This window comes from Condylura cristata, unplaced genomic scaffold, assembly GCF_000260355.1.
Source record: "Condylura cristata isolate star-nosed mole 26May11 unplaced genomic scaffold, ConCri1.0 scaffold00019, whole genome shotgun sequence".
NCBI lineage: Eukaryota > Metazoa > Chordata > Mammalia > Eulipotyphla > Talpidae > Condylura > Condylura cristata.
The window spans coordinates 3,459,395-3,484,510 of NW_004567120.1; the positions used below are offsets into that span (position 1 = coordinate 3,459,395).

Genomic DNA, 25,116 nt, shown 5'->3' on the forward strand with positions numbered 1-25,116 from the left:
TATATTTAGTTTTCATAGAAAAGACCTGTTGAATTTATGAAAGCTCATACAGGAATATTTCTTTAGTAGGAAACAAATACACTAGTATACCCAACATGGACTGGCATGTCTTGACCCTAACTTTAGTTTATTTTCTGCAGAAATCATCATTCTGATAATTTGTTTAAGGAAGGAACCTACATCTTCAAGATGGGAATTAACAGCACAAACAACACAAAAGCAAAGTGCACTGATCCTGAAATTCTATTCCAATACACCCTTTATGCAACCACCTACATCCTCATTTTCATCCCGGGATTTCTGGCCAACATTGGAGCCTTGTGGGTTCTCTGTCGCTTCATCAGCAAGAAAAATAAAGCCATCATTTTCATGATCAACCTCTCTGTGGCTGACCTTGCTCACGTGCTGTCCCTACCCGTCCGGATTTACTATTACATCTCTGGCCATTGGCCTTTCCAGAGGTTCCTTTGCCTGCTGTGCTTCTACCTGAAGTACCTCAACATGTATGCCAGCATTTGCTTCCTGACGTGCATCAGCCTTCAGAGATGCTTCTTTCTCCTCCAACCCTTCAGAGCCAGAGGCTGGAAACGCAGGTACGATGTGGCCATCAGTGCTGCCATCTGGGTCATCATGGGGACTGCCTGTTTGCCACTTCCAATTCTAAGAAATTCAGGCTTAGAAGACAACACTGAATTCTGCTTTGCTGACTTAGAGCTTAAACACATTAGCATGGCTTCCGCTATTGGCCTGGTAACTGTTGCTGAACTTGGGGGATTTGTATTACCTGTTGTGACTGTCACATATTGCACATGGAAAATAAGGAAATCTTTACAAGAATTCGAAGGTCCTCTTCAGAACACTCAAAAGAGAAAAAAGGCTTTGGGGATGGTCCTGATGTGTGCGGTGGTGTTCATTGTGTGTTTCACCCCTTACCACCTCAACTTCCCATTCTTTATAATGGTGAAGCAAGGTGTCTTTTTGAACTGTTCCTTAATTAAGATCACTCTTTGCTTCCACATCATTTCCCTGTGTCTTGCAAATCTCAACTGCTGTCTTGATCCAGTTTTATATTATTTTATGGCCTCAGAATTCCGTGATAGATTTTCAGAACAGGATGGCTTGTTTCTCCCTTCATGTGTGAGATGCAAAGATAGTGCTTCAGAAAATCATCACAGAAAAGATGATTTTCAAGATCTTTCTCTTGAATTTTTGGGTAATTCTAAGACAATATAAGCAATTAATTATCTAAAACAATATACATACTCTATTAGTTTAGCTTTATCCCTATGAAGAAGTCTCTTTAAAAATAGTATTATTGTGGCCCTCCCTGGTGGCGCAGTGGGTTAAAGCACTGCACTAAGAAGCTTAAGCCACTTCCTCATGAGTTCGATCCTTAAGCCACTTCCTCATGAGTTCGATCCCCGTCTGCCCTGGAGGAGATCCACATGGCGAGCCAGACCTCTCCTGACCCGCCCGCTGCTCCCCTCAGCAGTGTACTGCGTTGATCTGCCTGTTCTGCTCCCCGCTCTGTCTCTGGTGAATCCTCTCACCCTCCGCATCTATGGCCTGTACCCCAGTTCTGTATCAATAAATAAAATCTTAAAAAAAAATAGTATTGTTGAGTACCATAACAAGCCATAGTTTCTTTCTGTTATTCTCAAAAGAGATATGACCCTTCTGAAAGAATTGTGTATGCCTATATTTCTCCAAATGAAAACATATTATTCTAAAGAGCACTTGAGAAACCATATTTCTTGACAGAAAGTGGTGAGCAACAGAATGACTCGCACATTTGTCCTCGTCCTCTCCTGCAAGAAACAACATGTAAATCGAACATAGGTGGATGTAGGTGATCTTTCCAAATATTTTAAAATGTGCAAGAGGACAATATCATCTCAGACTTATCTAGAAAATATACACTACTTGAGAAAATAAACTCAAGGGAAAAGGTTTACTAATACAATAGAAGATTTAGGAATTAATATCTTTATAACTTGGGATATCTATGAGACTTCCATTTTTTATATTTGGGGGAAAAGATCATTCATCCTAAATGTATCTAAAGTATCTTAATATTCACACACATAAACGCATGCTTATCACATACACAACACATATACCTTAAACACAGAATAAATGTGTAAACTGACATTTCACAAAATGCAGTTTTAAGGTTTGCAGTGTAAGTTCTTTGCTTGGATATTTATGATTGTGTGTGATATGACTTTTAAATGTTTTGGTGGTGATTCAGATAATGTTTTGTTGTATTTGTTTTGCTATATTTGTTATTTTGATTCTTAATATCAACTGTGCCATGGCCTGCTTAGATTTATTTCCCAAAACAACCTCAGTCACAATTTTACTAAACACATTTAAGCATTGAGTTAATGAAGAACCACACACATGTATATATAGATTTAGTTGAACTTCATTTCTCACCAGTAAAGATATATGCAAGGAAAGTTTGGTGAATTGAATCTTATTGCAAGTATAGAATGAACATTTATAATTTGTAATTTCTGTGGTTAAATCATTTAGTAATACAAGTCATTTCATTTGGAAATCTTGAAACTTAGATTGCATATATCAGGTTTCATCAAAATAGCATTTTAATAAGCAGTAGTTAGTTTTATAAATTTATGAAAACTTCCTTTCTTACATTTATAAGATTGTAAATTCACAAAATGTTTTATTTATGTGATTTTTTGTAATAGTGCTTGTCTATCAAAACATAAGCAGACAATATTTACTTCACTGACGAAAAACAGGGTAAAACCTCGATTCACTGAAATCCTCCAGGAAGGTATATTTCAACTGCTGTTTTCTGTAGTAATGATCAGGTAGCTCTAAAAGTACTCACTTATTTAAACTTCATTTTATGCACAACTGTTCCTGAATTTAAATTCTTTCCTGCTCACGTAAGCAGCATGTTTTAAACAAAGGAGCATAGTGTATAAAATAAGCTAGGTAACCTTGGACAAGTTACTTCTCTCTGGGTTTCAATTTTAATGTCTGTCCATGAGTGGCACTACACCAGAGAATCTCAAATGAAGCACACTTTTTGGAAAGTGCTTTCTAAACACTAAAGCACTTTGCAAATGTTTGTTTGTTATTATTGGTATTAGTGTTGTTTTTATTTGAAGGACTTAGCTTTAGCACTATTTACAATAGGTAAACGATGGTAACAACCCAAATGCTCAAAAATAGATGACTTGATCAAAAAGATGTGGTATATATACACAATGATATATTGCTCAGAAATCAAAAAAGAGAAACTCATGCCATTTCCAGCAACATGGATGCAGATGGAAGGAACCATGCTCAGTGAAATAAGGCAGAAAGGAAAAGAAAAATACTGGATGCTTTCATTAATAGGAGGAATGCAGGGGAACCAAATAAGAGATGTGGGGGAAAAAGTAATTATAATAAAGTAAAACCCAAAAATCAGCAGACAACTATAAACCAGAGACACTGCAGGTGGGGAGGAGGGAGTAGGATGTAAATAGGGGTGGGAAGTTCACAAGGGACTATGGTAATGGTGCACGGGTGAATTGGTGGTGGGAATTTCACTGGGATTACACACAAGGTGATAAAGTGTACATTGTATAAATATGAAGAATGTTGTAAAAATATATAAAATAATAAATAAAGAACTTAGCATCGACATTTTAATGTAATCTTTTTAGGATTGCTGAGGGTCATTATAAACATCAGTTATTGTACTTTATATCTTTTCTTCTCTCAGAGATATGAAAATCTGTAGGATTGCTGTACATGCACTAAAATGGCTTCATTATCTTTTAGTTCATATAGGTGTATGTGTGTAATTTTTTTGTGGTTCTTTCTTTACCTTTTCAGGTGCTGTTCTTACTTTTTGCAATTATAATTGGACTTATCTAATGAAGTCTCTATCATTTCAGCTGCTTCTTTCTGATATTTTGTGCCTTTGGAAACATACATATCAAGTTAAATAAAACAGTTTAAATTTAACAAAAAATAGCAAAATCTGATTGTCTTATTTTATTTGGAGAGGGTATATGTTGAAAAGGGAAAATATGCCAAATATATGGTTTTTAGGTTGCGGATTTTATGTCACTTATTATGGTTATTGTTATTGAAGACTATTTTCCTTCCTTCCTGGTCCTGTCAGTTATGTAGGGATAAATGAGTTTGCTAGATATTTGAGTTTTGTATAGCCAAGGTGTAACCAGCTATTTTATTTTACCTCAACTTTTTTGAATACAACTATTGTCAGTTTACTATGTGTATAGTATATATGTATATATATACAGCAAGTATGTATAGAGATAGACATATATGTGTGTGTGTGTAATATATATATATATAATTAAATTTCTAAAATCATGACTCATCCCAAAGAATAGTATATTCACTCATTCATTGGGGATACAGTATACTTTATCACTGTACATGACAAGGGAGGGATTGTCATGCCCCTCCCCTTCTCTAGCGGTTCTGGGATGAAGCTGGGAGTTCAGGAGATATGAATTTAGCTAAATGAGTGTTAGAAGGATTCCCAGCAGCTGAGGTCCTCTCTAGACCTCGTATAATTTCACTGAAGCCACTTGGACCATGAGACCCACCACCTTGTTGCACCAGGAAACAAGCTTGCCAAAGCGGTCACAGAAGGCAATGCCAGGCCTAGCTGGCATCAAAGGTGGAGGAGTAGGTGTCAATGCTAAAACTGCAGAAGACAGCCTGCTCCTCAGTGTAGCCCAGATATTTTTGAGCAAATCCTACATAACCTTCTTGATGTCATATTTCGCAACTTTCTCCAGGTGATAAGTCTGGCCCACCACTAACAAAGTGGGAGTGCAGATATGGAAGATCATGCCAAAGAGTTTACTGCTCAGTTCAGGAATGGTCTTTCCCACAGCCTTGGTGGCGCCAGGAGAAGAAATCTACAGTCTTCTGGGGGGCACTGAGAATGATATGATCCTGAGCCCTCCATAGTGCCAGAGTTGTCTTGCATGACACTGGTCAGGAGACCCAAATAGTTGGTGGTTCAGGAAGTATTGCTAACAATTTTGAGGAAGTTCTCATGCTTCTCATGGCCTCTCATCACAAATATGGGGGCATCAGCCAAAGTGGCATAGATGATGGCCCTTTTGGTTGTACCCTTCAAGTGAACTTCAGTGTTCTCCAAGGTAGGAAAGACAACATATTCAGCATGAGCATTGCCCCACTGGATGTTGGTGGAATCTCACTCCTGGAAGATGAAGATGAATTTTTGATTGGTGACAATTACCCCTTTTCAGCATTGACTGTGCCATGGAACTTACCATGGGTGGAACCATACAGGGATGTGCAGACCACATAGTTGAGGTCAATGTAGGGGTCATTGATGGCAATGTCCACATTGCCAGAATTAAAGCCCTGATGTCCAGGTACCCAATATAGCCAAATACACTCACTGAGGCCTTCACTATCAAGTCTCAGATAGAGTTGACACTGTATAAAAGAGGCAGCAGATTGTTGAGTGTGGAGAAGAAGACAGCCAAGAAGTAGTATATTTAAAACTACTTTGGCACTCTTTCTTTTTAAAGATTTACTTATTTATGCATACAAGAACTGGGGTACAGCCCAAGGGCATGGGGGGTGAAAGAATTCACCAGAGACAGAGTGGAGAGCAGAAAAGGCAGGTCTACTGAAATACACTGCTGTGGGGAGCAGATGGTGAGAAAGAGGCCAGCTATGCCTGGCTGGGGATCGAATTCATGTTGCAGTGGCTGTGGATAACTTCAAGCCACCATGAAAGCCTTACTTTATTACTCTTAAGGGGATTATTTCCATTTCCATAAAGCTCTTTCAGAAAACATCTGTTCACTCTGGCTATTGCTCCTTTTTCTTTAAGAGCATGTGGTAGAAACTGCCCATGTATTTGAAGCCTTCTTGAGATTTTTTTTTTAAGTTTAGCTCTTGTTATAATAAATAATGAATATTATCCAAAGAGTTAGAGACTCACAGAAAAGATTAGTTTACCAACCCTTTTTATGTTGTCAGAATTCCTCAGAAAGCTTAAATTTACTCATAATTTTAGAGGAGGGACTATATGTAGTCACCTTGTTCCAACATTTTGGGCACTAAGCAAATTATTGACCTCAAAAATAATAGTGCAGGAACTCCAAAAACGACAAGTTTGAATGGAACTGATTGATAACGTTTGGGTGGAGTTGAATTCTTAGGAACTTTAGATATTGAATACATTCCCTGTGCATGAAGTTTGATATTATATTGTTCATTAGGAACTGTTGTGATCAGCTTTGGACATTTTTATTGAATTGATAGGATTGAAAGTTTGTGTGATATTGGAGTAGGAAAACTTTTCTTGGTGACTTTAGGATTCTGGTCCCACTGTTGCTATAATTATTCAAAGCAAAGAACCCAGAGAAGAATTGCCAAAGAAGAATTCATAAACAAGATTTTTATATGAAAGTCCCCACCTTGATCTTGAAATAAATCAAACTAATGGTAACAGAAACAGCAGACCAATCTGGGGCACAGAAAACCCAAATACACCTGAAGTCGGCATGACAAAGCCGAGAGCAACTATCCAAAACCTTTTATGTAACATAAAGCCTTCAATCAAGTAAATAAGTATGTGTAAATTGTATTTTAATTATTTATTGCCAACATATCATATTTGTCATACTTAAAATAAATTTAGTATGCTTTTTAAAAAAGAAAGAATAATGAGAATTTTAAACTATGATTACTAAAATTTAAGGGCACAGGGAGAGGTAGTAATGAATGGAAATAATTTTCCTCCATAAAACCATAACAGCACAGAAGCTATTATTAAACATTTTAAACAAACTATTAGTCACATAAAAATATGAATATCTGAAGTATTTTATGAGTCAAGGCAATAGTGACTAAGGACACTGAGGATAACAGAAGGGACTGTATACCCCATCATGAATTACTTAGGGAGTTATCATTAGGGTTAAGGCTCTCTAAGTATTCTAATATCAAAGATTAGCCTTAGGGAAACAATGAGCACACACTGTAGTTTAGCAATTCATATGGATGAATTCTGTAGACGGAAACCAGGATTCCAGCATTTTGGGAAGGAATATCTTGAAACAATTCAAGTGGAACCGGCAGCTGTAAAGGGGACATCTGAGGGCGGGAATAGTTACCGAGAGCATTGATTGGACATGAGCTGATTTATTGGAAAACATTAAAAAACTGAAAGTACTTATTTTGTTCAGTGCAATTCTATAACCCCTAGCCTAGCTAAACATATTGGATAATCAAATCTGCAAATATAAAATAACAGAAAATAAAAATTGACTGAAGAAACTTTGACCACACTTCTTTCTGTCTTTATTCATAGTTTCCCCAACATGCACATCATTTCTCTCCCCCTCTGTCTATCCAAAATTAAAAATTATTTAATTTTCAGCTTAAATTCTACTTTGCTATAAAACTGCATCATCTCGACACATTAAAGTCGAGGTCACACATCCAAGATTACACAGTATGCTGTACTTTATAAGATATTGAAATTGAATGCAATTTCTTAAAGGGATACTAAGAATCTCACAATTATTGTTGCAAGATTAATTAAGACTTGCCTATGTCTCTCTCTGTGAGACTACATTCTGAATATAAATGACAGCTCTATTGGTAAAACAATAATCATATAATTACTCTATTTCTCAGCCTTATGCAAAAAAGGTGCTCAATATTTGACTGATTTATGAAATAAATATGAAGTGATTATTTAGATAGCTAGAAAGCTAATCTCTGTAGAGCTAATATTAGTAAATGTTACAAGGTTTATGTTCTCATTCCCTCTGCATTTTTTTAAAGATTTATTTATTTATGCATATAGAACTGGGGTATAGTCCAGAGGTACAGAGACGGTGAGAGGATTCACCAGAGACACAGTGGGGAGCAAAACAGGCTGACTGATGAAGTACACTACTGAAGAGAGCAGCGGGCAGGTCAGGAGAGGTCTGCTGAGCTGTGTGGATCACCTCCAGGGCGGGGGATCGAACTCATGCTGAAGTGGTTTTAGCTTGTTAGTGCTGTGCTTTAACCCACCACTTTTTTTTTAACACACGTGGCAATCACTAGTTATGACAATCATTAGAAAATAAGGGCTTTGGGAGTGATTTCTTTGCTCTCCCCAACTTTATTGAGGAAAAAAGTATACATTATGATTATTTGATATATATGTGCAATGGTCACCTTCCATTTGAGTCACTGTGTCTGGGTAGATTAGTTGCATTTGTTGAAAACAAGTGGGACGGAATCATGGCTGGCTCTTGGTTAAGTAAGTGACCATATTACATTAGACTAACTTTTGTAGTTCTGTAAAATATGTTTGTAAGTTGTATATTAAACTTATATGTGGAATCAAGAGAAATCAAGCAAAGGATCAGACAAGAACATTAAAAGACTGATCCTTGAAAGCAGACCATACATCTGAGGTGCTCAGGAAGGGAGTTGGGCAGAATGTGATGGAGGACTGTGGGCACTTTGGTAATGGGAAAACTGTGGTGACTGTACCTGTGAGAAATCCTATATTTTGGAAAAACAAACAAGAATGTTTAGAATTAAAAATAAATATAAAAACTTGCAAAATGTCTGGAAATGATTAATTGCTTTTTTGTATGGTGTTGTGATTGTTGCTATTAGCAAAGGGTAATTAATGCTTTCTTAGAGGAGTGGAGGTGTGAAAGAGTAGGTGCAGAAAATGATAAAATCTCACAAGACCGTTGCTCTTCCCCTCCACCAACCATATCCTGAATTGTGTCTTTTATTTCTAGTGATTTCAATAAAGTATTGATAAAATTATACAAGTGTGAATTTCACCGAAATGCTTATAATGCCACCTTTGTGTGCTTCCAGTAGTAACCAGGAAATCTGTTCTTGCCCTCACTTCCTATGCTAGCTCCAGCGCTAGCATGGCATTCTGCATTAACTCTCTCTTTTCGGGGTTACTTTCTCATTGGCCCATGGTAGCTGACTGGTTAGATTCTCATTTTACTTTTATGGGTTTGTTTTGCCTGGTGATCAATAAGTTACTATCTTGATTACGTTCTAGGCTCTAACATTTGTGGAGAGGATTGTGTTAAGTGAATTAAATCAGAAGAAGAAAGAGAGATAACAGATAATTTCACTCACATGTGGAGTATAGAGAAACAAAACCATGGGCCTGATAAAACGAAATCAATATAAATGCTAGAATTATCACTGTGGACTTGAGTCAACTGGAGGGAGGATATGGAGACAGGGACAGAGGGTAGGGGTCCCAGTGATCTACTGGAAAGTAGTTAAGTGTGGTTTGGTGGTGGGCGTGGTGTGGTAACCTATATCTGAGGAGGTGTGAACCTATTCCCCTATATCATACACAATATTATAAAACAATGTTACTTTGATAATTAGAAATATTTCCTAAATGATAAAATATAACAACCTCTATTCCTCTATTTCTGACCTTTTTTTTCTTAAAAATAAGATACCTTTATTGAGCTATAATTTATAGATGATGATGTAATAAATATGTTTTTAAAAAAATGGACATTTTCAGGCCCTCCCTGGTGGAGCAGTGGGTTAAAGCACAGCACTAGGAAGCTAACGCCACTTCAGCATGAGTTCGATCCCTGCCTGCCCCGGAGGTGACCACCTGGCGCGGTAGACCTCTCCTGACCTGCCTGCTGCTCCCCTCAGCTATGTACTTTGTTGACTTGCCTGTTTCTGCTCCCCGCTCTGTCTCTGGTGGATCCTCTCACCCTCTGCATTTCTGGCTTGTACCCCAGTTCTTTATGAATAAATAAATAAATCTTAAACCTGACATTTTCAAAAGTGCATTTAATTAAGTAACACTGGTTTGCAACCCTATATATGATTTAGTGTTCAGGTGTACGTTACCATGGCACACCCACCAACAAGTAACCCATAGTCTGAATTTTTTTTATGGTTAAATAGTTTTATGAATACATAAAATTAAAATTGTTAAATATAAATGAAATACTCATCAGTTCCAATTTTATATTTGATCCTCTGATGTTATACCTATAAACAATGATGATTGTCAATTTATTTCTATTTTTATTTCCATTTTCAAGAAATATTTCATAATTTAAAAAGAATCTAAATACAAAGTATAAACAAGATTAAAAATTAAATAAAGTTGGAACAGATGTTAGAGAGATGGAAAGAAGGGAAATGGAAAGAAGGAATGAGGGATGGAAAGGAAGAAGAACGGAGAGAATAGGAGAAATTCACTTGAGAAGAAGACATATGATGAAGTTGAAGAAATCATTTCACCAGACCTTACACCCAAACCTTGGGCCCAAATTACACTTGAGTCAGCAAAATGGCAATAAATACCTCCAAAGAGAGCTCAAGTTGTTTACAGTGTGCCAAATCTGGATTCTGTACCATTTTCGTTTCCTCTCTGGTCTTAACTTTGTTATGATAATTATGTGAAAAGATGCCACCACAGTCGAAAGAGCACCTTCCTGGAAGATCAGAGACCCAAGAGCTCTCTGGTTCATGTTCTACTTCGCTTCCTGTGGCCTGAATCAAAGCAATAGCCTTACCGGACTTCAGTTTCCTCTTACGTCAAGTGAGAGTGCTGAACTTCATTGTCTCTTGGATCCTTTCTAGTTTCTTCCATTCATTCAGTAGCTCTGAAAAAGAATGTCAGGTGTTCTCAGAAAAATGAAGACACACTGACACAAGTGTGTGTGGCATGGGGAAGCAGTAAATCTCTAGGACAGATGAAAGAAAACTCTACAGAAGTTTCTAGCAAAGAAACAAAGATTAAAGGATGTTATGTCTCACATCTGTCGATACTATAGTCAGCACAACCCCTCCTTCATCTCCGCTTAAATGACTGCGAGTAGAACATAAGAAGCCTTACTGTAGCCTCGGGACAAGTAGTGAGATGCAACCAGGATACAGACCCAAATCCAATTAAACTGGGAAGTGGGAAATATCTATTATTCTTTTCTTCTTTTTCCAGACAGTTCTATCTTAAATGGCCTCATACATCTAAGAGTGTTATTCTCTACCTCTCAATCATCATGTCCAATGTTCTAAGCCATTGTTAAATAAATAAATAAAATGTCTTCCAAACATCAATGCAAAACTCAGGTTGTGAAGCAAAAGTACACACAACAAAATTTCATTTTGTTTATAAAAATTATTGTAAGAAAACGTACCAGATTCCTAATAGTGGCTATCTCAGAACAAAAATATTTTCTTTTCTCTTCTGTGTTTTTATTTTTATTTATTTATTGAAGAGCAGCACTGATTTTTTTAAAAGATTTATTTATTTGAGCATACAGAACTGGGGTGCAGGTCAGAGGCTCAGGGGCGGTGAGAGGCTTCACCGGAGATAGAGCTGGGAGCAGAACAGGCAGATCGACGAAGTACACTGCTGAGGGGAGCAGCAGGCAGGTAAGGAGAGGTCTGCCTCACCATGTGGTCACCTCCGGGGCAGGTGGGGATCGAACTCATGCGGAAGTGGCTTTAGATTCTCAGCAGCACTGATTTTTTTAATAAGTTTTAGTAGAGATACCAAGCAAGGCAACAGTTGCCACCAGGTTAGTACAAAGGCAAACAGCAGCTTTTACTTTCCTCTTAAAGTACAGCAATGTGTCAGATGGACAGGATGGGCCATTTTAATCTGTCTTTGACCCCCTCTCTCCCAAAGGCACTAGTATTGTTGCAGTTTAAAGGTTTTTCCCCAAATGCTCTTTAACCCACCCATGCCCTATTTGTCATTTCAAATCTTGGGATTTTCTTCATTCAAAAGAGCTTGAGGGAGAATCTCTCTTTTGAGACTTTTAGCATACAAGGGCCATTTTTCTTGGTGTGAATGCTGATTTCATTGACCTCTTTGCCATTCAATAAGTAGGGAAGCCTTTATTAGTGGTTCTTTATTAGTTCTGAGGACCTTTGGTGATGACAGTTTTCATTTCCATGTATGCCTACAGGCTGTATTCTACAGCTCTCAGCCACTCCAAGACAGCTTCTAGCCAGCAAATGGTGGCTGGGCCCCCAAACACATCATAGTACTTGACCTACACAGTTCCCTTCTTGTGGGCCTGGAACAGACAACTTGGTCTTGCCCAACTCCTTTGTGAAGATGATGGCAACCAGTCCTTTCTGGGAATCATTGGCTCTCCAGACAACTCTTCTGCAGTGTTGAACTCCAGGCATCACTGGCCCCAAAATCTCCTCCTTTGCTATGATCATGCATGTCTCCAAATGCCATGGCCTAGTTAAAGTAGCTGCAGTCTGTAACAGTTCCTCTTCACACAGTAGCTTCGCCTCCTCCTTCTTCCCAGATTTGAAGGGAAGAACCTTCTTAAACTGAGTATTTTCCTCCAGCAGTCTCTGCTCTGTTCCCCACCACACAAGGCCTGGCTTGGGTGACTCTCTGCTTCAAAAACACACCTACACAAGGTCCAGGGGTCCCCACAACAGCACTGCCTCTGCTTGACAAAAAGGCGATGTGAGCCCAGTCCATGTCTTCATCCAACATGATGATGCTGTGACTCTTTCTCTCACAGCTCCAGGACCACCCGCTTATGGTCAGTGCTCCTGGCAGCAACCTGGATCAGGCTGCCAACCTCACTGGAGCCTGTGAAAGCCACTTTGTCCACATCCTTGTGAGAGACGATGGGGACATCAGCCTGAGACCACGTACAGGAATAATACTGACCTCGCCAGGAGGAAGCAGTCTTCTTTAATCAGGTTGGCCACATAGAGGGCAGTGAGTGGAGTCAGTTCTGTCACCTTTATTGCAGCTACATCCCTTGCTGCAGAAGTGGGCCCAGAAGCCGGGCAGTTTCTAGGCCTGCATCAGGAGCCGGAACTTCCACTGCTTGCTCTGCCCACATCCCTCCTCTGGTTCATGATGGGTGTAATTGAAGAAGTCCCCCATGGGAATGTTTTTCCCATGGCACTTACCAGCTCAGCCTGCCTAATACAGACATTTGAAGACTATGTCCAAATCCACCAGGTAGGAGATGACGTAGGGCTTGCCACTGTCCAGAGTCCCCAAGGCAACCTGATAGGTCGGTCTGCATCAGACACTTCTATGTGACACCAGGTGGAACTTAGCTGGAAGACGGCCCAGGCGGCCTGCTCTGCTCCTCAGTCTGTAATTTCCTTGTCCCTTTCAGCCTCCAGATGATTTCCCTAGGTGATGGGATGGATTGACCAAGGAAAAGTTTTCTTGTTGATGGCATCGTATCACTCATAATCTGTGAAGATCTGGATGTAGAAGACCTTGGCCTGCTGGTTGGGGATGGCACGGCTGGGTGGTGGTGGCGACAGGAAGCAGTGGCCCAAGCAGGATCCGAGAGAGGTGGTGAGGGTAGCAGAGTGCAACATGCTGAGGTATGCACGGCTGTCTTTTTATGCATTCTCTAAATTATTTTACGATATCCTTCCTAATGTACTCATCACTCCCCTCTTGGTCCCTAAAAACCATTCTTCATTAAAAACTCAGAAAATCCATTTCTAATTATAATTAAATTAAATCATGCACATCTGTTGCTTAAAAGACACCAGTGGGTTGTGAACACATTGATAAAACAAGGCAAATTTTCACCACAATCAAAGATTCTACATCAGTCAGTCTCTGACTTTTAGAAAATAATATCCTATCATTATCCTCCCTTACTAGCCAACCTATTTCAACTCTTCTTGGAACTCCTGAAACCCTCTTTCAACTCAAGGCTCTTCCACATTCTCTTTCTTTTGCCTAAGAACACTCTTCCTACTATTCATTTTCATTCTCATTCTAGCTTCAAAGTGTGTCAGAGTGTCCTCCCTTGACCACAACTCCCAGCTTAAATTAATTTCCCTTGGTGCCTTGGCGGTGGAGATGACATGGTAACATAAAGAAGATGAGGTGTGAAGTTATAACCCCATTCACATGCAGTGTTGTAAACCAATATTAACTCAGTAGTACATAAATGCATACAAATCACTAAGACAAAAACAAAAATATAGAAAGAACAATTCTAAAATTAAAATTAGAATAAAAACTAACTAATTAGTCTCCCTTGTTTTCTTTCACAGCAGGCTGTATACTCTTCCTATATAACATTTATACTGCTTCATCTCCCACTATTCTGCAAGCTCGTTTGGAGTAGAAGTTGTGCCCCTCTTGCTCATCACATGTTTTCAGTTTTAAAAACTGCATGGAACATATTTGGTGTTTAGTAATATGTGTTGAATGAATAGCTGACTCAATGACTTAATCTGTATCACTCTACTAAGAAATAAAATGGAGGTCAAGTGTGGTGAAGATTCCATTTCTACAGTACATCTTTGTTGTTTTGTGTAAAGGACAAGACCATGTATGACAAAGAAGTGGATCGAGAGAACGCATCTTCTTAACAATGTGGTTATTATATTTTTGTGCAACCCCAATGTCTAGGCCTCTGAGGACTTGCTGCTGGGTTCATCTTCTCCTATGCATATCCAAGTAGTCAATCAGCCAGGAGTAATGTTCTAAACTTTGGATAAAAGGAAGTCACCAAAATGCAATGAATAAGTTACATACCCCTTAAAGTTTTGATTAAGTAAAGTTATGTATTATTTTCCATTATGACGCACAGAAAAGAGGTTGCAATGCTAGAAAGGTTGTATAAGAAGAGCTACAAAGTTCTACTGTTTCTTTACATTTCTATTTATACTCAAATCATACTGAAAAGAAAAGTGGTTATTTGATTTGAATAGTGTGAAAATCTCTGTAAAGTAAACCTCTCTGTGAAAGCACAGATATTGTTACCTACAAGTTGGTTTGCTTAATGTGACTACCACAAAAGGCACTTGTTTCTATCAAAGTCAGAAGTAATTCTTCCTCTTGCTTTCCAAACAAGATGCTCTACCACTTAAAATGGTAAGACTTGTTACAATAAAATATCCTAGTAAGTAATATTTTTCTTCCACAATATTTCCTTCTGATCTTGCATTTCTGCACAGCTAAGTCTATGTTCCTCACCAGAGGCCTTTCATTTTATATAAGTCATTTGAGGTACGAATTAAAAGAGTGGGTATATTGGGGCACTTATGATATTTCTGCCTCATGTTCATATGGTTCTTCATGTACATAAGGTTATGCTATTAGTTTTTCTGTTACTTATCGTGACAGTAACATTGCTAGGTATTTAAAAATCTATCACATTTTATCCCCACATCAGCTTTTAAGAGAAAGAATTAGGGGTCAGAGAGTGTTAAGTGACTTGCCAATGTGACACAGTAAATTATTGATAAGAATGGAGTGTAAAATTAATTAAACTTGCTGACTTCAGAGCCTGTAGGTTTGGTCATAAAAATTATTTGCAAAAGGGACTTCTCAGTGGCTCTGATGTGAACAGACACTGAGAGTCCAATTTGAATCTTTCTCTGGAACACTGATATCTTCAGTATTTGTACTTGGAAAGAATGTACAAATAATGATAGCACTGTACATGGAAAGAAGAATAAACACCTCTTTTGACAGAAAAAAATGACTTTTTACTATCAACATATCTGACAAATTAATACCTTGAAAACTACTAATTGTAATGTTTATCTTGTATTCTATAATCAGCTGTCATATCAAGTGCACTCAGCAACTTCCTCTACATTTAGCAGAATGGTTTATTTATTGCCGAAACCAGAGGAGGTTTTATGCTTACTGAATTATATTATGAATGCAACAACGTTATAGAGCAGAAGCTTTAAAGTGTTATTTTCTTCTTAAATTCCACTTAACTTTACAATGTTTGTTTCATACTAGCATCTTCCCATACGGAAGAAAAGGCTGAGGATGGGGTGATAAGTGATTAATATTATGTCAACTACAGTCACCTGTGGATGTCATTGAAAGATTTCTTGGCTTTGTCAGAGTGATGTTTAACTCTGACTGCACCTTTAATATTATTTGGTATACTTTTCATCTTTACTTTTTTTAAATTAAGGCTAAGGCTGCCACTGTGTGTAAGCACCAGCCAAGGCATTCAGATTTAAATAACCATTGGTAGAACTCAACAATAATGCTTTTTTAAATTTGGTGTAAAAATCATCACACCAAATAAAATTAGCCATCCATTCTAACATATACAGTACAAAGATATTTAGTATACTCACTGCTATGTAACTGTGATCTCTAACTCCAAAATATTTTTTCAGAACTTAATAGTTTATTTTATAGAAAGAATATTTATGTTTAAAGTAAATACATTATGAAACAAAAATGTATATTTCTTATAATATTTTCTTTTAAATTCAATTTTGTCATTGATTGCCTTGTCTGCATAACTTTGGGGTTATATTGTTATTCCTTCAGGTACGCACATGCTTCAGTCACCCTCTACCAAACCTCCTGTGTCAATAGCCTATCTTCTTCCTTCTCTATCGCTCTCTTTCCTCCCCCACCTCACCATGCCCTCTGGTAACCAAAATATTTTTTCACTAAATCTAAGAATTGTTTTTCCTGTATTTGTCAATATACTTTTTTTGTTATTTATATTTCACAGATAAGTGGAACAATCTGACATTTGCCTTTTACTTTCTGGTTTATTTCAGTTAGGATAACTACATCAAGGTCTATCCATTTGTTCCCAAATGAACAATTTCATCTTTTTTTTTCCTGGAAATGTTTTGTATTAAGGAATATAGACATTGTAGGCTCATGAGTCACAAACCAGATAGTTTTCTGTCCTTGAAGGGACACATTCTGATTGATAACTTTTCCCATCAATATTCCACTCCTCTATGTAGTTTAGTTTTTTAGTTTAGTTAATGTTGGTTTACATTTTGTTTGTATTTTGGGAGTATAACATTCCCTTTTCAATTGTTATTGCCATAGTGCACCTTCCGGCAAAGCACCTGTGAACTTAGTCCATTGTGATCCCAGTCCAGCTTGCTCTCATGCTTCCTTCCTTCCTCTTCTAGATGTCTCAGTACGATAGTCAATTTTTTTAGAGTTAGTTTTTGAATTTGGACTTATCTATTCTTTTGTTTAATTTCACTATATTCCACTTATAAGTGATATCATCTGGTATTTTTCTTTCTCATTTTGACTTATTTTGCATATCATAGTCCCTTTCAGCCATGTTGCCTCAAATAGCATATATTTTTATTTTTTATTGCTGAGTAGTATTCCATTATGTGTATGTACCACATCTTCTTGATCAACATTTTTTTGACATTGAGTTTCTTCCCCTATACTTTGGCTGCTGTAGTGTTACTGTAAATATAGGAGCACACGTTTCACTTCAGCTAGTGTTTTTGTGTTGTCTGTGTAGATACCTAGGAGGTGGTTTGTTGGGTCATATAGAAAATCCATTTTTAATCATTTGAGGAACCTCCCTACTATTTTCCCTAAGGGCTGGACCAGTGTACAGTCCCACGAACATTGTAAGACATCTCCTTTTTCTCTACATTCTCATTACCATTTGCTATTTCTGGTGGTGATGATATGGGCCATTCTCACAGGAATGAAATTATATCCCATTGTGGTTTTGATTTATATTTCACTAGCTATCAGTGATGATGAACAGTTTTTCATGTGCCTGATGGCTATTTGCTTCTTTTTTTTTTTTTTTTGGAGAAGTGCCTATTTAGTTCTTCTGCCCATTTTTTCGTTATTTGTTTTCTTTTTGTTGAGTTATATGAATTTCTTGTCAATCTTTGATGTGATACCTTTGTGACATGAATAATATGCAAATGCATTTTCTCATTCATCAGGGTATCTTTGTTTAAGTTATTTTTCTTTCACTGAACAGAAGCTTTTCAGTTTGATGTAGTTCCTATTTATGTTCTCTTGCTTTCCTTGCTGATTGGTACAGATTCTCAAAGACATCTCTAAGGGTTTTGTTATAAACTGTTTTGCCCATGTTTCAGTCTGTGTATTTTATGGTTTCAGGTCTTACGTCAAGTCCTTTACCCATTTTGACTTGATTTTTATGTATATTGTGAAACAATGGTATAGTTCAATCCTTTTTCATGAAGTTGTCTAATTTCCCCAATATCATTTATTGAAGAGTCTTTCCTTACTTCACTGTATATACTCTTAGCTCTTTTGTTAAAAATTCACTATCCGTGTAGGTATGGATTTATTTCTGGCATCTCAATTTTATTTCATTTGTCTGTATGTATGTTCATTTCCAGAACCATGGTATTTTAATTATTATAGATTTATAGTATTGTTTGAAGTCTAGAAGTGTGATGACATCACCCCTTTTTGTCACGATTAATTTGGCTATTTTTTTTAAAGATGCATTTATTTATACAGAACGGGGTACAAGCCAGAGATGCGGAGGGCGAGAGGATTTACCACAGACAGAGTGGGAAGCAGAAGGCAGATCGACGAAGTACACTGCTGAGGGGAGCAGCGGGCTGGTCAGCAGAGATCTGCCACACCATGTGAATCTCCTCCGGGGCAGGTAGGGATCGAACTCATGTGGAAGTAGCCTTAGCTTCTCAGTGCTGTGCTTTAACCCGCTGCGCCACCAGGGAGGGCCCAATTTGGCTTTTTTTTTTTTTTTTGTGGTTCCACATACATTCTAGTAATGTTTGTTCCATTTTTTTAAAGAATGTCATTGAAAGTTTACCAAGATTGCATTGAATCTGTTAATTGCTTTTGGTAGGTTGGCCATTTTGACAATGTTGATTCTTGTAGTAAATGAGTAGAAAATATCTTTATATTTATTTGTGTCTTCTATTTATTTTAATATTTCCTTACAATTTTGTTCTGTAGATCCTTCACCTCCTTTATTATTTTTCTCCCTACACATTCATTCTTTGGTATAATTTTAAATGAGATCACTTTCTTAATTTCATTTTCTTCAAATTCATTGTTTATATATAGGAAAGCAAGAGATTTTTACGATTTTTTAAAGGTTTATTTATTTATGCATAGAGAACTGGGGTACAGGCCAGAGGTGCAGGGGTGGTGAGAGGATTCACCAGAGACAGAATGGGGAGCAGAACAGGCTGATTGATGAAGTACACTGCTGAGGGGAGCAGCAGGCAGGTCAGGAGAGTTCTGCCACACCATTTGGATCACCTCTGGGGCAGGGATCAAACTCATGCTGAAGTGGCTTTAGCTTCTTAGTGCTGCCTTTAACCCACTGCACCACCAGGGAGGGTCTGCAAGTGATTTTTTTGTGTTGATTTTATAACTTGTCACATTGTGGAACTAACTTTTTGTTTCTATTATTTTTTTAATGAAGTTTTTAGGATTCTTGATATATAGTATCAGGTCAAATGAAAATAATGATAGCTTTATTTCTGCTTTACCAATTTGCATTCCTTTTACGTCTTTCTCTAGCCCAATTATTCTAGCTGGGACTTCCAGTAATATGTTGAACAGTAATAGTGAAAATGGACATCACATCACTGTCTTATACCAGATATGAGTGAAAAGGCTTTCAGTTTTTCACCACTGAGAATGATGTTAGCCTTGGGTTTGTCATACATGGCCTTTATTATGTTAAGCTATGTTCATTTATTTATCTTCACTTTTTCAAGGATTTACCTCATGAATAAATGTTGAATCGTATCAACTTCTTTATTGGCTTCTATTGAAATAATCATTTTTTAATAATTCTTTTTGTTGATGTAGTGAATTATGTTGACTGATTTTCATATGTTGAGTACCCACTGCTCTGTTTCTGGATGAATCCCACTTTATCATGGTATATAATCTTTTTTAATGCATCGTTGGGTTCAGTTTGTTAAGATTTTATTGAGGATTTTGGTATCTGTTTTTGTTAGTGAAATTAGTCACTATCTCTTTGTGTGTTGTCTTTTTCTGGTTTTGTTATTTCAGTAATTCTGACCTCATAACATGTGATTGGGATGATTTCTTCTTTCTCAACTTTTTGGAAGAGTTTTATCAGGGTGGGTAATAGTTCATACTTGAAGGTTTGGTAGAACTTACTTGTAAAGCAATCTGATCCTGGACATTTTTTTTTTTGGGGGGGGTTATTACAGTTTCAATTTCCTTCCCAGTGATTGGTCTGTTTAGGTGTTTCCTTCCTGTTCAGTCTCAGGTGGCTGTGCAATTCTCCGAGTCTGTCTGTCTCTTTTAGGTTATTGAATTTGTTTGCATACAAATATCTATAGTAGTCTTTTATTCTCTGAATTCCTGCAGTGTCTCTTGTAACTTTCACTCACTTTTGATCCTGATTGTTTGATTTCTTCCTAATTTTTTAGTGAGAATTTTGAATTATTTTTTGTGCATGGATTTAAGTGGGTATTTAGGGGTTTTTTGGTTGTTGTTTTGTTAATGATGCTTTCATTCACCATTATATTGTTATAGCTGCTTTGCCAAAGTTTAACTATACATATATCTGCATTTATTTGTGGGCTTTCTATTCTGTATCACAGATCTAATTTGTTCCAATACCATAATTTTTTTTTTGATATGATGTGTTGTATAGTTTGCAGTAAGGGAAAGTGATACTTCCATTTTTCTTCTTTTCTTTCAAGGTTGTTTTAGTTTCCCTAAGCCTTTTGGGTTTGCACAAATATCCTACAATTGTTGGTTCTATTTCTTTCACACAAAGTGCTTGCTTTTTTTGATAGGTATTTGTTGACTCCATAAATTGCTTTAGGTAATATGGCCATTTTAATGATGTTTATTTTTACATCATTTTACATCATATTTATCCCTATGAACATGGGATATCTTTCCACTTCTTTGTATCTTCTTTTATTTCCTTTAACAGTGTCTTATATTCAAGGTATAGGTCATCCACCTCCTTCATTAAGATTACTCCTAGGTATCTCATTCTATTTCATGTAAATATAAATGATTGGTTTTAATTTCTTTTTCATCTAACATATTATTTTCATATACAAATATAACTCTTTGTGTATTGATTTTGTATATTTTCACTTTATTAATTTGCTATTTCTATAATTGTTTAGTAGAGTCTTTTGGGTTCTCTATATATTTTGTCATCTGAGAATAGTCATAGTTTCACTTCTATTTTTTTTCCAGTTTAATATTTTCAATGTTTCTTATTTTTCCTTTCCTGATTGTTCTAGCTAGGACACCCAATACTATGTTGAACAATTATGGTGACAGTGGACATCCTTGATTGTTCATGATATTATAGAAATGTTTTCAGTATTTCAACATGGAATATGATGTTGCCTGTGGGTTTGTAACTTTTTATTATATATACATGAGCTTCATTTATCCCTACATTATTGAGATATTTTATCATAAATATATATTGACTTAGCAAATTCTTTTTTAGCATTTATTGAAATGATCATGTGGTTTTAAATCTTCCTTTTTGTTGACATGGTGAATACCATTGATTGCTTTGAGTATTTTGAACCAAATTTGAATCCTTGGAAATAAAACATACATGATTACAGTGGATGACTTCTCAATATGTTGCTGTATTGAATTTGTTATGCTTGTGTTGAAAATTTTCACATCTGTGTTCATCAGGTATATGACATTTTTTTGTATTGTCCTTGTTTTGGGATCAGAGTAAAATTTGTTCATAGTATATGTTAAGGAACTTTCTGCCCTCTTAGTTTTTTGAAAAGTTTAAATAGGGCAAGTAGTACATCTTCTTTAAAGGTTTGGTAAATTTCACTACAGAAGGCATTTGTTCCTATGTTTATGTTTTTGAGAAAACTTTTTATTACTCTTTCAATTTCTACACTTATGACTGAACAGGTTAAACTGTCTATTTCTTCCTGGTTATATAATGGAAGGTTGATAAGAAACTAAAATATTGTCTATTTCTTCGAGTTATCAGTGTGTTTTCACAGAGACATTCATAGTGAGCTCTAATGATCTTGTTATTCTGCATCATCTATTGTAATTTCCCTTCTTTCATTTGTTTTTAAATTGAGGTAACATTGGTACATTGTGCATAATTTAGAGATATAAGATTTTCCCCTTCAGATATTGTCACCACACCACACTTACCACCGAAACATCAGTTCTGATTCTATTTACTTGGATTTTTTTTTTCTTAGTACACCTAGCTAGGTGTTTGTCAATTTTGTTTATTATTTTGTGCTCACTGTATTTTTATGTTTTATTTATTTATTTACTTGTTTTTATTTTTGCATAGAAGAACTAGGGTGTATGACAGAGATGGGGAGCAGCTTCACCAGTGAAAGATTTACTGAACTACACTGCTAAGGCAGCAGCTGATGTGGGTTAGCATCCTGGCTGGTAATAAAACTCAGGTCATAGTGGTTATAGCACTGAGATGTAACCCCTAGGCCCCCAGGGAGACCCCATTGCTCTTTTTGTATCCTCAGTCTCCATAGTTTTCTTACTTAGAACTTTAATTTCAACTTTGTTGATTTTATTTCTCAATGCTTTTCCTCTTTATTTCCTTAATTTTCTTTATTATTACCACTTTGAAGTCTGTATCTGATAACAAGGATAGTTTAATATGCATAAATAAATTACTGTAATATGTAGTAACAGAAAATAAAGATACAGATAATGATTCTCAGGCCCCCTCCAAAAAAAGATACAAATAATATGACAATATGAACAGAAGTAGACAAAATATTTGGTAAGATTCATCACCCATTTATGACAAAACTGTAAACAATCTGGAGACCAATATCAATATAAAAAAGGATGTTTATCAGAAATCAACAACCTATATAATGTTTAATGGCGAAAAATTAGGGCTTCCTCCTTAAACATTAGTAACAAGCAGAGAATATCCATTGTCAATACTTCAGCTTAATTTTGTTTTTAGAGGCTTTGACCAAAGCTAACAGAGAAAAACAAAAGAAATAAAGGAGACTTATGTTGCAAAAGAAGTGAAACTATTTGCAGGTTATATTATATATAAAAAACCCTAAAGATACCATAAAAAATTTATTAGAAACGATAGAGGAATACAAAATAATGACAGGACACAAAATCAACATATAAAAATTCATAGCTTTTAATTTTTTTTAAAGTTATCAAGAAGACATGGATTAAAAAACTTGTTAAGATGGGATATGGGGCTTACTGAGAAATTAGTTTTCAAATGATTAACAAAATATTACTAATGTTTCTAACTCTGCATATGTGTTTAGAAGATATTGACTTCTTTGATTTGTCATCTTCTATCTCCTTTCTTTTATTGGACACTTTTTTTTCAATTTAAAAAATCTATTTGTTTTTTAGAATATAACCTGCAAAAAGGAAAGAAATATACCCATTTTATTCAAGATCATATCTCTTGTGCTACTTTGTGTTACACATAAGAGGTAACTAAAATATCTTAAGGAAATGAATATTTAACGATCCATTATTAAATAAGACAGACTTCTACATGACATTATTTTACCTGTGTATTTATTTTCATTTTCTTACATTTTTTTCGGGTTCTCCCCATCACACCCTCGCCCCATGCAGTGACCCCATCTCCCTCCCTAGCCCATTCCCTCTATCTTTTCTCCTATTACCTCTGGCAACCATTATCTTCTTTTGCCAAGTTCAAAATTTCATTTTTTCTATTGTTCGTATTTAATTATTTTTTGTGTGTATTCATATTCTGCAGATGAATGAGATAATCCAACATCTGTCATTTCACATTTTGACTGATTTCATTTAACATAATCACCTCAAGATACATGACAAAACAGCTATGATCACAGAAAGGGTGAAGGATAGTCTCTAACAAATGCTGCTGGGAAAATTGGAAAGCCAAACATAAAGGAATCAAATCAGATCAGTTTTTAATCCCTGCCACGTCCCCTCCAACAGCGCCTAAGTGAGAAATCCTTAGAGCTTGGCACGGTCAAGGTACCGGGCACACAGGAGGAATACGTGGCCCTCCAGGAATAAAAGAATGGCTGATTCTCGAATGTTCACTGTAACTTTTTGATTTGTTTTCTGATTCTGTTGATGCACAACAAAAAAATGCTATGGATACTGTGCTTCGTTTCTAATGATACTCTTGACAGGAATGTAACTTCCTCTATTCTTGATACTGAGTTACTTCTGAGAAGCTCCCTTACAATCTTTAATTCTATTATACAATTAACTCCTGTATACCAGGTGGCTTGTGAAATGAATCGAGAGAGCAATTAAAAGTATTAGAAAGGCATAGGTGATAGGGCATTTGTTTAGCAGCACTGAACCTTGAATGGTTTCCTAGGGCCCCAAGTTGGTTTCGGGCCCCTGACAACATCTCAGAAATAATAAGATGCCATGGTTTCCTAGGGCCCCAAGTTGGTTTTGGGCCCCTGGCAACATCTCAGAAACAAAAAGAAATTAACGTACTACCTGTCACACTTCTATTAAAAGAATCATTGTATCCCTATATTTGCTTGCCAAGAAAAATTGTATAAATGCTCTGCACTCTTAAAAATTAAATACATTCAGATATGCACTCCTAGAAGTCATGTCTGTCTGTCACTCAGCCTCATCCTTGTCCACCCTGCGCCAGAATTGCCATCCCTGAAACTTGTCTCCTGCTCCTGCTGCGCTGGTCCGCAGCATATCCCCATACACAAAATTAAACAGCAAACGGATTAAAGATTTAGGTATAGTACTTGTAATAATACAATCTATAGAAGAAAACATTAATGATACATTCCATGACATGTATGATGAAGAGGTTTTTTGATGACTTCACTCTTGTGACAAGGAAAATTAAAAGAAAATAAACAACTGTTATTACCTCAAGTTAAAATTTTTATTCAGCAAAAGAAAATACAAGAAGATTAACAAGGTATGCTATTGAATGGGAGAAAATATTCACACAATATATAATAATAAGAGGTAATATCTAAAACATATTGAAAGCTTCAATTCAACAATAAAAACACCTAATTAATAAATGGACATCAGCTATATAGAAGGCCAATAAATATGAAAAAACACCATTACTTCAAAAATAGAGCTGCAGGATAACATTACAATGAGATATGAGATACCATTCATTTCTGTGAACATGGCATATATTAAAAAGCTTTCCCAAAATTATGCTGGAGAGGATGTAAAGAAAGAGAAACTCTATGACATAATTGTTGTGCAAACATTATGGAAATTGATATGGATTTATCTTAAAAATTGAACAATGGTGCCCTCCCACGTGGCGCAAGTAGTTAGGATGCAGCACTGCAAGC

At 36.4% G+C, this 25,116-nt stretch overlaps 1 protein-coding gene and 1 pseudogene across 1 annotated transcript; one reads left to right on the forward strand and one right to left on the reverse strand.

Moving 5' to 3' along the window:
• Positions 1-189: 189 nt before the first annotated feature.
• On the forward strand, positions 190-1,233 carry LOC101633187 (putative P2Y purinoceptor 10). The gene has a single exon (XM_004685877.1). The coding sequence runs from the start codon at positions 190-192 to the stop codon at positions 1,231-1,233; it is 1,044 nt and encodes a 347-aa protein (XP_004685934.1).
• A 3,323-nt stretch (positions 1,234-4,556) lies between these two features.
• Positions 4,557-13,386, reverse strand: LOC101633640 (annotated as a pseudogene).
• Between the last annotated feature and the right edge of the window lie 11,730 nt (positions 13,387-25,116).